The sequence below is a fragment of the Corythoichthys intestinalis genome, chromosome 20, assembly GCF_030265065.1.
Source record: "Corythoichthys intestinalis isolate RoL2023-P3 chromosome 20, ASM3026506v1, whole genome shotgun sequence".
Lineage (NCBI taxonomy): Eukaryota > Metazoa > Chordata > Actinopteri > Syngnathiformes > Syngnathidae > Corythoichthys > Corythoichthys intestinalis.
This window is the reverse complement of record NC_080414.1, coordinates 30444894-30459157: the sequence shown is the minus strand read 5'-3', so window position 1 is coordinate 30459157 and position 14264 is coordinate 30444894. Positions and strand designations below refer to the sequence as shown.

The 14264-nt window shown below is 37.4% G+C and overlaps 1 protein-coding gene across 4 annotated transcripts in view; it reads left to right on the top strand.

The window, feature by feature from the left end:
- ccny (cyclin Y) overlaps positions 1 to 14264 on the top strand; it is a 70975-nt gene that overhangs the window by 47099 nt on the left and 9612 nt on the right. The window contains exons 3-10 of one of the 4 annotated variants that reach the window (XM_057824014.1): positions 5798 to 5818; positions 8902 to 8936; positions 9129 to 9152; positions 10467 to 10567; positions 10666 to 10701; positions 10846 to 10903; positions 12838 to 12957; positions 14018 to 14184. In XM_057824014.1, the coding sequence (XP_057679997.1) occupies positions 5798 to 5818; positions 8902 to 8936; positions 9129 to 9152; positions 10467 to 10567; positions 10666 to 10701; positions 10846 to 10903; positions 12838 to 12957; positions 14018 to 14184 (562 nt within the window). The remainder of the gene's footprint in view (positions 1 to 5797; positions 5819 to 8901; positions 8937 to 9128; positions 9153 to 10466; positions 10568 to 10665; positions 10702 to 10845; positions 10904 to 12837; positions 12958 to 14017; positions 14185 to 14264) is intronic. The other 3 variants (XM_057824015.1, XM_057824016.1, XM_057824017.1) reach the window with 3 other exon arrangements.

Below are 14264 nucleotides of genomic sequence, written 5' to 3'. Positions count from 1 at the left end.
TCTTTACTTCAATATTTTTACAGGATATTCTTTTTACCCAAGTACTTTCCCCAATTGCTAAATAAATGGCATGGTCATGACAAATAACTTGTGCTAAATGGAATATAAAATAATAAAAATCCATTTATTCAAGACGACATGGCAAAATTACTCCATAATGGTCAAAACAGTCGACTTTACCTTTACTGTCACACCTGCCGAACGATATTTTATGACACCTAAATCGGACATATGTCATTTCCCTTCCCCGGCTTCGGAGAATGTAAACAGACCAGAAGGAGTGACAGCTAGCCGACATGCTAACCCGAATCGAGGGATGTTTCAAAGTCTTCGAAGTGGAAAATCACACATAACTAGCCTGGATTATTTGACATGACGACCCGGTTGTCGAGTTTCTTTGCGGATCGGCAAACCGCCCGGCGGAGAGCAATTTACAGTTCGTTCCCTGGAGGAGGGTGGCTGGAATTGTTGTGTAGCTAACGTGCTAACAGCTAACTGCTAATGAGCGTGAGGATAGCTTTTTACATGCCTATCAATGATCAAACGTAAGTAGTCCTTTATTTAAAGGAATTTTATAGTGTTTACTTTGTAATCACTGTATTCGTATTTGACATAATACAAAACAAGATGTTTACTCACTTCCTTGTAAGTCCAATGGTCCCACAGTAAATATCCACGGTGAATGGGAACCTTTTGAAACTCCAAAAAAGCGCATACGCCTCTCCCGCATACAGAATGATTTTTCTGCAGCCGTTTGGCTGGCGTGATGCAAAAAATAAAAGTATTAATCCGCAAAATCAGCTGAATCCTTCGTCCTCATACACAACAGTACACTGTAGCGAGAAGAGGACGTCTTCTACCGTACACGTCACAGCGCCCTCCTCCTCAATGCGAGACCGAAGCCGGAAGTCACTCATTTTCCTGGCGCGGGATTCAAAAAACTAAATAAATATAGCGATCGCTTCCACACACATCCAAACGGTCCATATCATTCAGGAGCATAAAATACCGCGTGTATTATGAAATAAACATGCTTTTTCGTGTCACAAGCACTTTAAGATTGAATATACTAATTTATTGCTTAAAATAAGTATGTTAATCTTATTTTCAGCTAGCTGTTTTTCTTATTTCAAGAAATCTAGGTGGGTAAAATTTAATTGAAGCATTGGCAGATAATTTCACTTATTTCTAGTATATTTACACTGAACACAAGGGAATTTCACTTTTTTTTTTAGCTGTGTTAATAAGGTGAAGGCAATTTTTTGTGTGTGTGTGTTGCAATGTACAGCTGTAAGAAAGTTCTCTTAATACGGCCAAACATCAAACTCAAACTATAAGTACGCAAACTTTGTTTCACCAGTACACGGACAATAAAGCGATTCTGATTCTGAAAAGCTGTTCCACCTTAACATTTGGCATACAGGAGGTATGAAGTTGTCCTTGAGTGAGAGTGAGAGTGAGAGTGAGAGAGAGAGAGAGAGAGAGAGTGAGAGAGAGAGAGAGAGAGAGAGAGAGAGAGAGAGAGAGAGAGAGAGAAACAAATTTAAAGTCAAACTCTGCTTTTGGAAGTGGAATCGGGATACTATGTGAGTCAATCATTTGTTTCTGACAAATCATTAAGCCGATGAGGTATTTCTCTCTTGAAATGCAGTCATGTTATACACGGACTTGCAAGTAGACATGTGCAGATAACCGGTTTCAAGGTATACCGTGGTATGAAAATGTCAAGGTTTCAAAACTGCAAAACTTCATAAGTCATAACTAGAGGCGTGCAAAATTTCCGATTCTTAGATTATTCGCGATTCGGCCGTGGAAGATTCGAGAAGGATTCACAAACATCCAAATTCCGATTATTGAATTATACCAGGTAAAGCGGAAATAAAACGCAGTCAGCGCGGTCTTCGGGACGCAATGAGGAACGGACCGAGAGTAAATATAATGTGCAGCTAATGCTGCTAGGTAAAAAAAAAAAACAATAATACTGGACTGCGGCCGTCAGCCGCTACAAACAGCGCCCAGTTGCTAGTTGCTACAAACATACGGTAACATACGGCTATGGTAGATATCACATATATCTAGACTAGATAAGAAACGACAGACTTTCCCGCGCTAGTAAACAGGCGCCATCTTAAAGCAGTAGACTTCTCTAGAAGGCTCTGTTGTAGCGAACCTAATTACTTTTTGTCTAAAAAAACAACAACCCCAGATCGGCAAAATCTTGACTTGAATCTATCTTTAAATGATGAAACAGTTTTAAAACTTTCACATGTCGAAAGTAGACATGAGGGAAATTATGGAATAACGGGTGCAATTTTAACAACTTTAATGGTTGATTCACAACATTAAATTAATTGAATGTAGTTAAAAGCTGCTGTTACAGAATGGGGACTTGAGTATTTTATTTACTGTTTTTAACCGGTAACTTGATACTAAAATAGCAGTTTGGTTTATTTATCCTGAGAGGATTTTAGAACAATTTTGGAACAAATATACAAAACATTAAAAAAAAAAAAAAAAAAAAAAATGGGGGAGGGGGGCATCAATAATTGATTTATAATCGAATCAGAGTCTCTGAATCGTAATCGAATCGTTAGGTGCCCAAAGATTCCCACCTCTAGTCATAACGTCCCTTATGGTATTAGCTATTTCTTACGTCCCAAAAATGCATGGAGAAATCCCTCGCGTGCAGCTGCAAGGCTCTTAGGGCTCAATCCTTCACCACAAGTTGTTGCTCAGTGTCAGTGAGTCAGCTGTGCGACATGATGGCTGGAGGAGGTGAGACTCCTGAACTCTTTCCCCCATCCAAGTCAACGAAATTGTTCGTATGGAAATGCTTCGGCTTCAGAAAAGTTACAGACGGCCTCAACTTAGAGGGGGGTCAACCGACACGTAAATCATGTTTGCGGAGGGTTGCTGCCGAGAAGGCAATAGCTCTAATATGATTTCGCATTTATACAAATTTAAAGGTTAGTAAACACTTTCATTAACGTTTCCCACCAGCTATATGAGTTAACCCCAGCTTGTTGAGGCTTTATTTAGAATATTTTGTTATTTTTAAAATTCATTTTTACTGAACATACAGTACTTATGTTTCAAATTGCTAATATGTTTGAAAAATAAAAATCCTGTGTCAGGGAAATTCAATTTTGAACTCCAAGACAAGTGTCAAGTCGATAGCTCGATGAGAATTGAATCAGACCCCAAACATGGATTGCTTGCTTCGAAGGCTTTATGAACAAGAGCTCTCGGGTACAGACGCGGAGACACGCACAAAGCATCCTCTCCGCATGTGGACAAAAGAGAAATGCAGAGCATGCCTGGTAAAAACATTTCAAATTACAGAAAAACATCTCTAGTAGGGGAAAAACACCTCAAATTATGACCTTGATCACCGGCTCTGGATAGAACGATGATGAGCTCAGTCTGATAAGCCACAGTTGCCCATTGTATTCATTCAGGGCATATGGGAAAACACAAGAACATAACAGTCCATATTTGGGCATATTGTGATACAGTCTACAATAGTCAAGGCTATGGGAAGGCACACTTAAACAGATTAATATAATAATGATGCTCTATGCTACAATGTTCTCATGCAAGCATAACCAAAGCATACAAAATACAATGTATAATGGTTGTGTTTTAAGGATGAATAAAATTCTCTCACATCCTGTTGAATGGAAAAAAAAATATATATTTTATTTTTTCTAAAACCCAGATATCTCAAAGTAACACATTTTAGAGCTGTAATTGCAATACCGTGATACCATGAAACTGTGATATTTTGGCTTAAGGTGATCATACTGTCAGAATCTCATACCAGCACATGCCTACTTGCATAGCAAATCAAAGTTATAATGTGATAACAGTGAATAGCCAGTGTTGTTAATAACTACGTTCGCGTATAGCAGTGTTTGTAGTGGTGTTATTTATTTTTTTATAGTGAGTAATTGTATTACTTTTCCCACCTTTGCAACGCTTTATACCGTTACTGAGGATGCGAAGGGTCGCGTTACTCCAGTTTGACTGAATGAAGCACAAGTCGTCTGATTTTGTCTCACATCTGCCATCCTGCCATGGAGTGTGTTGAGCAGGAAGTGGGAGGAGGGAGGGATTGTGACGCTGTTGCTAACACGGTGATGATGGGCTCTGAGCATTATCATAGCATTCGTGTTCTCGTGAGCACTAGCATTTGGTGTGGCGAACCTCATCTTAAACTCTTGGGCAACTTTTTTTTTAAATACAGTTTGTTGCATCCAGGTGGGTACATTGAATTGAAAATAAAGTACTGTTTTCCTGCTAAGTGTGCATTATCATCACCAAGTTGGCGTTGTCCTTGTCGACGCTACAATATAATAATAATTATGTATGTATGTATATATATATATATATATATTAACCAAAAGTAGTCACGTGCCCTAAACCTATCCTGAATGACATATCCATGAACTTTGTGTGATGTTTTATAATCAACACAACTAGAGCAAAGACAGGAAAGGCAGGTGATTCACGGCCTCACCTGCATATTGAAAAATATTATCTATATACCGTATATTAGGGGTGTGACGATACCCAAAAGTCACAGTTCAGTACCTTACTTGGTACAGAGATCACGGTTCGGTGCAGCCTCAGTACAACAGGACAAACAAAATGACTTTCTTCTCACAGCATTTGAAAGTTAAAAGTTTGTGTACAATTTCACTCTCATAGGTGAAATTTAAAAAAAGAAAATGTGAAAAGTGTGACCTATGTTTTTTTGTTGTTTTTTTTAAATGAAAAAATCAGTTCAATCAGTTAATATCAACATATTTTATGTGAAAGATGTTATCAAATGCATAATGTAATAACGTGTAGAACCTAAAATGTAAGGTCAGTTACTTTACTGAGTAAGTAATTACACTTACAATGAGGTAACCATAGACTTGTTAACCTAGGTAATGAGGTGTATGAGGTAACGGAGTTACTAACTCAATTACTTTTTGGATAAGTAATTTGTAACTGTAATTAATTACCTTTTAAAAGTAAGATTAACAACACTGGAAATAACGGGCTATATAACGGGTTTTTGAGGAAGAATGTGATGAGTGAGGAGTTCATGATGTAAAAACATAAGTGCTTGTAACCTTAAAAGGAGTTTAGAAGGTGATAATAGAAGGAACATTGAACTTGCACCTGGCGGTTGCTATGATTGCATTTGATTATTTAGCTGTAGCTTGGTTTAGAATTCCACAATTGAATGAAACTGGCATAGGCAGTCTATAATGATGGGCAATAGCTCATCACCATTCGCCTTTTATCAAAATGGGTTTGCTTTTTTTTGTATGGCGTCACTCAAAAATAAACATTTATCTACCATTCCCATTTTCTAAAATTCTCAGATTTTTTGGGGCCCCCGCACACACACTACATAGTGTTTTGATCATTTTAGCTTTGGCTAGCAGTGGTCGAAATATCCACTGAAATGTAATGAATTTCTTTTTAAACTAAATTCAGTAGAGGCATAATCTCCTTAATGCGATTATAAAAGGGCTTAATATTGTTCCATTTGCACACTGTTGAAAAGCTTGTCTGAATTTGAAGTCTTATTTGATGCAATGGTCTTTTATTGACATTATCCATTGCTTGTCTCAAAATCACCTGCTTTCTAACATTAAAAAAAAAAAAAAAAAAGGAAATGGAATGAGAGGCGTCAAAACAAGAAGAATTCATAACTTTCGCTACTTAAAAATGAGAATGTGTTGGACATTTCGTGTATCTAAAACAAACAAGGCGACAACTTGGGCTTTTGTTTTTACAGTTGCTGTGCAGAACAAACGAGGTAAGGGCGCTACTGTGTCTGTTCACAATGAAAGGTGGCGTCATGCTCACTGTGCTTCACTTGTCAACTGTGCTTGTAATGCAATATGTCGCTGTTTTTTGATGGTGTCTTCGCAGCAAATCCGAATTTGTGTTTTGCTATGGAGTGCATGTTTGATCCATAGATGCTCTTGTAAGATTCAACATAAAATATATTTTTGTCACTTAAATGATAATTTTTACTTTTATTCTGTTTTATTGCACTTAATAACAGTGTTGCTTCTGATTAGAGGTCGACCGATATATCGGGCTGATAGAGGGACTTTTTTCCCCCGCAATATCGTCCGATTAACAGAGAAAATAAGCCGATAAAAAAGGACTTTTATCTGGCATCTGTGTGGGCAACTGACTGATGGTTGGACCCCGGAAGGACCCTGCAGCAGCTTGATGGCAGGCTTCTATAGGAAGCTTCAGGCTTGCCGGTTTTGTAAATATTTTTATATTTTTTTATATCTTGCATGAGATAATATGCAATATTGCTTTAGCCTTTAAAGGTGTTTACTGAGTGATCCTTACAATCTATCTGTAACTCATCGCGTAAGCGTAGCATTCGCCTTACTATTATCTTTAGCACAGGGAGCATCCTCTTGAACTCTCACATGTTTAGATCTCGTCGTGATGTCCTGGTGGGTTGAATTATTTGAAAATAATCTACTGTTCTTGCTGAGTGTGTATTATCATAAAAAGAAGTGCTGCGTTCGTTGGTTTCGTAGTACTAGACCGAATTGATCCTTTAAGTCTCAGGTCATTATTGTAAAATTTGAAGCTGTTGAAGCAATTAAAAAAAAGGCCTTTCATAATCTGCAGTATATGCTTTAAAAAAGAATATCGGTCTCAAATATCGGCTTTCAAAATCTGCTTTGGATATCTGCAATCGGCTGAAGTTTAAAAAATTTTTTTTTAAAGATATCGGTATTGGCATGGGCATTTGAAAATCCCATATCGGTCGACCTCTACATCTGCTTCATGTGGTAGAGATATAGAATAACCAATGTAACTCACTTTAGGATGGGGAAAACTGACTTTGAAATATTGTGGTACAAGAATGTCTGAAGAGGAATCACAAACAAGACGACTAAAGAAGTTGCAGTGGAGTTAGGCTTGCTTCAATGCTTCCAGCAGATTGCAGTATCATCACAATACTGCTAAAAGCCTTTAGGAGGAATACTTGCATATAGTGTCTAATATTAACATTCTTTTCACATACCGGGTATTTTTTTATTTTGGCTAGGGATGTCCTCAATCCGATAACATTATCGGAAAGTGGGCCGATTGGGCCATTTTTCAGAAGATTGGAATTGGGTGAAAAGGACTGGGTTTTTAATTCTAATATATACTCGTATATAATATATGTTAAGGGCTAAAATTATATGTATATGTATATGTATATATGTATATCAGGGGTCGCGTTAACCGAATATTTTCCATCGTTGACCGGTTTTTTAAAACGGTGACGGAAAAAACTGAAGTCCGTCTGTCATTTTGACAGGTTGCAATTCACACCCCAGACCACAGGGTGGCGAGTGAGCATATTAATTAGCTATTGTCTCTCTTAATGCATGACGTCGTTAGCTATTCTGTCCGGGGTCTGGCGGCGGCACCGTGATTGACACATCAACGCGAGGTTCTTATTGGTGCACCCGGTGTGCCAGCGCGTCATCCAATTGGTGGACTAGATTGCCGTCTGTGTATAGACCCCAATCACATGACGTCACAACTCCGCCCCCCTGACTGGAGCCGCCATATTGTGTGTCAGCTCGTCTTGTTTATACATTACCGCTACGTACATGCCTCCTATTACGGCGTGTTTTTCTGCTCGTTAACACTAATAATCAAAATGGTGAAGGCGTGTGTGGCGGTTGGTTGCAGTAACAGAGAAGATAGACGAAGAGACTTGAAGTTCTACCGTATTCTGAGAGACCCGAAGAGGAGAGCGAGATGGACTGCTGTAATTCGACAAGAAATCTGGGCACCAAACGATCACCACAGACTATGTAGTAGTCATTTTATATCTGGTATGATGCATTTAATATATATTTAGAAGATTTTGGGCTGACAACCACAATTAAGATCATTGTGTGACGTTGGTGATTGGGGTCTATATAGTTGCCTCTTTTTCTTTGGGGGCGGAGTTGTTGTTTTGTTGGTGTTGTTGGCGGTAAGTAGAGTAAAAAGAGGGAGAAAAATACCACGACTTCCGTGTCTAATTTTTTGCCGCCAAGCAAGCGTTACAATATTAAAAATGAATGAAAGCTAAATACTATTGAATATGTCATCATTATCATTTTAAATCATTGTGTGACGTTGGTGATTGGGGTCTATATAGTTGCCTCTTTTTCTTTGGGGGCGGAGTTGTTATTTTGTCGGTGTTGTTGGCGGTAAGTAGAGTAAAAAGAGGGAGAAAAATACCACGACTTCCGTGTCTAATTTTTCGCCGCCAAGCAAGCGTTACAATATTAAAAATGAATGAAAACTAAATACTATTGAATATGTCATCATTATCATTTTAAAAATTTAAGTGACGGGTAAAAATAGATTATGACCGGATTTTTATGACCCTGTCAGTCAAAATGACAGACAAGGAAAATGTCTAGCGCAACCTCTGATGTATATATATATAAAGGGCTAAAAAGTAACAAAACAATCCAGAAATACAATGGCATTGCCAAAAGAAGCAAAAATATATAATAATAATATATATTTTGGCAGTATAATAGTATTCGAGCATTTGAATTCAGTGAATGATTATGATGGAAGTAAAATGTGTGTGTGTCAGTGTGCTTTTTACAATTTAATGCAATCTTAAAAAAATGTTGATTTTTGCCCTCTTGTTTTCACTGAAACAATTTTCTTTAAGTTGAGTGAAAAGTGCATTGAAGTTATTTCCATTATAAAGTATATTATCAAATAAGACAAGTACAGCATATTTATTGGGGGGTTTGGGGGGCTTAAGAAACCATGGATCAATTCTGACCCCTGTTGGCCAGTGTGTGACACTGCTTTGAAGCGACCCTTGTTTTACTTTTTCCATATCTTTCATTTCAGTTCGAGAAAAGAGGAAGAGCCTTTACATCAATCATGTGAGTATATATATATAAAAAAAGGCTATAGCTCTTTAGCGAGAGACATTTTGTTGTTTTTTTTAAAATAAACTTAAAAGAGGATCACAACTTGTGCTGTGCAATAAATTGGCATGCAAATGTTTCTCAGGGTTGTGGTAAATAGTAGAGCTTGCAAATGGTAATTATTGTCTCCTATTATTTTTTTGCAAGTTCACACACATTTCGGAGAGCAAGGTAAAATTACTAAAGCAATCTGACCATTGTCATGTTCTGTACCCATTATCCATACCACATCTTCAATGTTATGTGACATTTGCTCATGTAAACTGACAAGAACTTGATGTCATTACCTCACTATTGTCAGGCTTGATTGTACCATTGAAGATCCCATCATTTTAAAATTGTGTTTAAAGGTTGTTCCAATGACTTCATAATGTATTGACGTGACACGGGGCGCGGAGCCGATTCATAGGGGGCCTATCTCCGTCAAAGCGGCGTGAAAGAGCTTTTTCTGTTGAAAATTCTAGTGAATAAATTCTTAAATCCCTGAATTCTTTATAGATATGGAAGTAAAACAGTCTCGATTCTTTGTTAATAGCAAGAAAAACATGCAGTTTGCGTTTATTTTACGTAAATATTGCTAACTATGATGCTAGTCAGTAAGCAAATTAGCGACCGCCATATCGCAAAGAGGTTTTTCCATTGAAAATTCTTGTTGATAAATGCTTAAATCCCTGTATTCTTTATAGATATGGACGTAAAACAGTCTCGATTCTTGGTTAAAAGCAAAAAAAATGTGCAGTTAGCATTTATTTTATGTAAATATTTCGAACTATGATGCTAGTCGGTAAGCAAATTAGCGGCCCCCATATGTAAACCAAGAGCTATTTCTGTTGAAAATTCCTGTGAATAAATGCTTAAATCCCTAAATTCTTTATAGATATGGATGTAAAACAGTCTCGATTCTTGGTTAAAAGCAAAAAAAAACAACAACAAAAAAACGGGAAGTTAGCATTTATTTTACGTAAATATGTCGAATGTTCAGCTAGTAAAGTCACTGTGGCCGCCCCCTTAGTACAACAAAGAGCTTTTTGCGTTGAAAATTCTTGTGAATAAATGCTTAAATCCCTGAATTCTTTATAGACATGGACGTAAAACAGTCTCGATTCTTGGTTAAAAGCAAAAAAAACGTGTAGTTAGCAGTTATTTTACGTAAATATTGCAAAGTATAAATGCGGCTAATTTCTCCCATTGATTGTTTTTCACAACGTTTCAAAATGCATGCATGGTTCGAAAAATATAATAATTACCTTGAATCCTCGAACAATCCGTCGTTAGATTGCTGCATCTGACCGACTGCTAATAAATGAAGCGGAGTGTAGGACGGCCCCCTTCGGGAAGGCGTGACACAATGAATGGCGAATGTGTCACATCAATGCATTATGAAGTCTATGGTTGTTCATAGTTGTTATTAAGTCATATTATGACTTGTCTACAACACCGAATTTACAGATGTGCTTACTCTTTTACTTTCTTAATCCACTTCAGCATCACCCGGGCCCTGGGAGACGGAAGTACAGCTCATGTTCTACCATATTCCTTGATGATAGCACTGTCAGTCAACCAAACCTCAAATACACTATTAAATGGTAACTACACTTTCTTTAATTAGTTTATAAATTAGTTTATAGATATAAATATTTATATATTTATATATAAATAAATGGTATTTTATCTTGTTTTGCAGTGTAGCACTTGCAATTTTTTACCACATAAAGAACAGGTAAGACAATATATAGAATTTAACTTCTGATTGTGGGAGCTCAGCAGTAAAGTGACCAGCTAAATAGCCCATTCATGCATTATTGAACTGATATTATACTCAGCAAATGTTAAATGCAGTTTGATGTTCTTCCTGTTATTCCAGAGAGGTCGACGGAAGAATGTTGTTAGACATATTCGATGAGAAGCTGCATCCATTGTCGGTAAGAGAACTGCTGTGCAGCATGTTTATACTGCTATAAATTTATGCAACAGTAAATTAAACAGGTTTTAAAAGGAGACTACCCTTTTGGTTGCTTGAAAGACTGACGTTGACTTTTCTGCAATGGACCTATTGCAAAGCCCCGCCTGCTTGGAAATGCTGACAACCCAAGGTTGTGTCAAATTCTCTCGGTGACAGTGACTGAGTGAACGAAAGATTTATGAACGGTGGCGGGAGTTCAAATTTCTGAATTTGCACCACCGCAGCTGGCAATAGACCTGTTTTTTTATTTTTTTTATTTATTTTATTTTTTTATTTTTTAAAATATTTTTTATGAATTTCATATAGAAGCAAACAGAGAGGGTTGCTGTATGCAGTGGAGCGGTATGTCCATGGTATTAAACTTTGCAAAGAGGAGATCATTATTATAATCGAGGTGAAATGCTACCAGTAATAACTTAAAAATGAGAAACCCCACAGGCCGAATATCTAACTAGCTATACTGTTAGCTACTTTGTAACGTTGTCATGTGTTCTGTCAAATTTTTTCCCGTAGCTTTTGTTGCGATGAATAAGCAGCCTTTTCCATTCAGTTGGATTCTCAATATTATCCTCCAGAGGTTTTAAATAAACAACTCACATAATAAACATACATGTGCAGCATGAATACGGCGTAAACAAATGCTTAAGACAGACGGTGAGAGCGGTGTGTATTCAAGTTGACCGCAGCCACATGCTATGATGTCTGTGAGAAGACCTTTCCTTCGTGTGCGTCCGTGACCAAACGTAAGTATGTATTCCAATCTTTGTAGAAATTTTGTGGTGTTTACTTTGGACTTGCAGTGCTGGGGTCTTGGCAGCTTAGATAGTTTAATAGTTTACTACGTTAATAGTTAAGTCTACGTTTCTACTACATGATATAAAATATTATTTCTTTTACAAATCGATCATTAAATTAACTACCGTATTGGCCCGAATATAAGACGACCCTGATTATAAGACGACCCCCTCTTTTTCAAGACTCAAGTTTGAAAAAAGACTTTTTGAACACCAAATTAATTTTTATACAGAAAATAATTATAGTACATCCGAAACAAATGATTATAACAATATATTTGAGAGAGTTATTTTGCCTCATTCAAATCTTAATATCTGAACATTTAAATATGTAAACTTAAGTGCAATCACATTCGTAAATGAATGGCTTCTGGTTTTTGAAATGTAAATAAACCAATCTATTGTGATAAAACAACAAAATTGCAATAACTGCATTAACCATCAAAGTGAAGTCTAACTAACTGTAGTCTTGAAACAAATCTGAATAAGGAAAACCTTGCAATAAAATAATGCAAACTGGTTTAACTTGAGAGTAGCTGAGATCTGTCATGACAGAACATCGCTTCAACGATATCTGGCGCAATCTAGCGTCGTGAATGGGTATAATGTCTAGACCGCGAATATAAGACGACCCCCTCGTTTTCAGTCTTATTTCAATGCAAAAAACACCGTCTTATATTCGGGCCAATACGGTAACTTAACAAGCATAAGTGTCCTTTGAGACTCTTGACATTCAGTTGTTTATGTGGTCAACGACATAGCCTGATCCATAGCTTGCATTTGGCAAGCCCTCTATTAGGCTTTGAAAATGGCATACAAAAACCACCCCCCCACACACAATCCCAGGACTCGGAATTACAGGTACCCGACGCACAATGTGACGCCATCGGGTTTTTGCAATTTTAAAGTTAGAAAAAATCTGTTTTAAGTCACGACCACACAATACATTCAAGTGTCCGGCTGATGTCTGACTTTTCTGATTTGGGGGTGTGGTTTTGTCATAGGTCCATTGTGTTGTATTTTGTTTTCACTCAACATTACCAATTTGAGTATATATTTCTGTAACCACTATGCATTGTGCATTTTATATTCACTGCAGAAGTCTGAAGTTCCTCCTGACTACGATAAACATGACCCTGAACAGAAGCAAATTTATCGCTTTGTCAGGACGCTCTTCAGTGCTGCACAGCTTACGGCAGAGTGTGCCATTGTCACCTTGGTGAGTCCAGTTGTTTTAAATGGGTGCATGTTTTGGTGCTTTCACATTTGGGATAGTACGTGTTCGGGATGTCCCGGGTCAACTGATTTTGAGAATTTGCCCATAGTAAGACCCGATCAGATACCAAATTTTTTTTTGTTTTAATTTGAAAAGGTCCAGACAATTTACAGTACTGTACTTTGTCCAGTACTTCCTCTTCCACTAAAGTTTACAGTTAGCTTGATTGTTTTTATTTTACACGCTCATCACTCTACAGAGCTCTGTTTTTACAGATTAAATAAAGCCTGTATTAAATACACATTAGCCACGCGTCGACAGTAGTCGTAATTAATAGAAGCCTAGCCCTCCGCAGGGCTAACGTTACATAAGCAAGGTACAGTAAAGTTAATCTTATTTATTAGAGCTACATTAACTTAATTTTACATTGTCCAGTGTATCGCTCCTCCACTCTCGGAGTAAACTGGGTGCCTTCGGTGGAGCTACAGCATTGAAGACGTGCTATAGTGTTATGCAAGCGCTGTCTTAAAGTGAATACATTAACCAGTGTTTGCCTAGGTGTCCAACTTGAAATGCTCCCACACTTTGACATTTTCTGCTTTTTCTTGGGGCCTTTCTCTTCTCTTCGCGAGCTTCTTTGTCGTTACCTCTACAGTCATGCACTGTTGAAATCAAATATATCCGCCGCCTCTGTCTTCTACCTGTAGATATTTGATACACTGCCAATGGGAAAACCCATTGACAGTGTATCAAATACTTGTTCTCCCCACTGTACATTGTGCCACATTAAAAGTAGTCCGGGCAAAATGTCATGGCAACATTAAATGATACCTCGAGGCGGAAAGAAGTCCTCGATCAATTTTTAAAATCAATTTACTTTAATTATTCGAGTAATCATTTCAGCTCTAGTCATATGTAATAATTTTAAGTTTGAAGTTATTCAAACAATAAACAAAACTGAAGTTTTCTTTTGAAGATGATGGAGTGGGGACAGCATTTGGCTAAAAATCAAAAGACTTTAAGACTGTGCCACAATCAATATTTACTTTATCTTTTCCAATAGGTTTATTTGGAGAGGCTCCTGACATATGCTGAGATTGACATTTGTCCCGCCAACTGGAAGCGTATTGTTTTAGGAGCCATCCTCCTGGCTTCCAAAGTCTGGGATGACCAGGCGGTGTGGAATGTAGACTACTGCCAAATTCTCAAGGATATCACTGTTGAGGACATGTAAGTGATATGAAAACTATATTGTGTATTATTGTGAGCTGAGTGTAAGTTTGTGTGAATGAGAACACAAAAATACACAC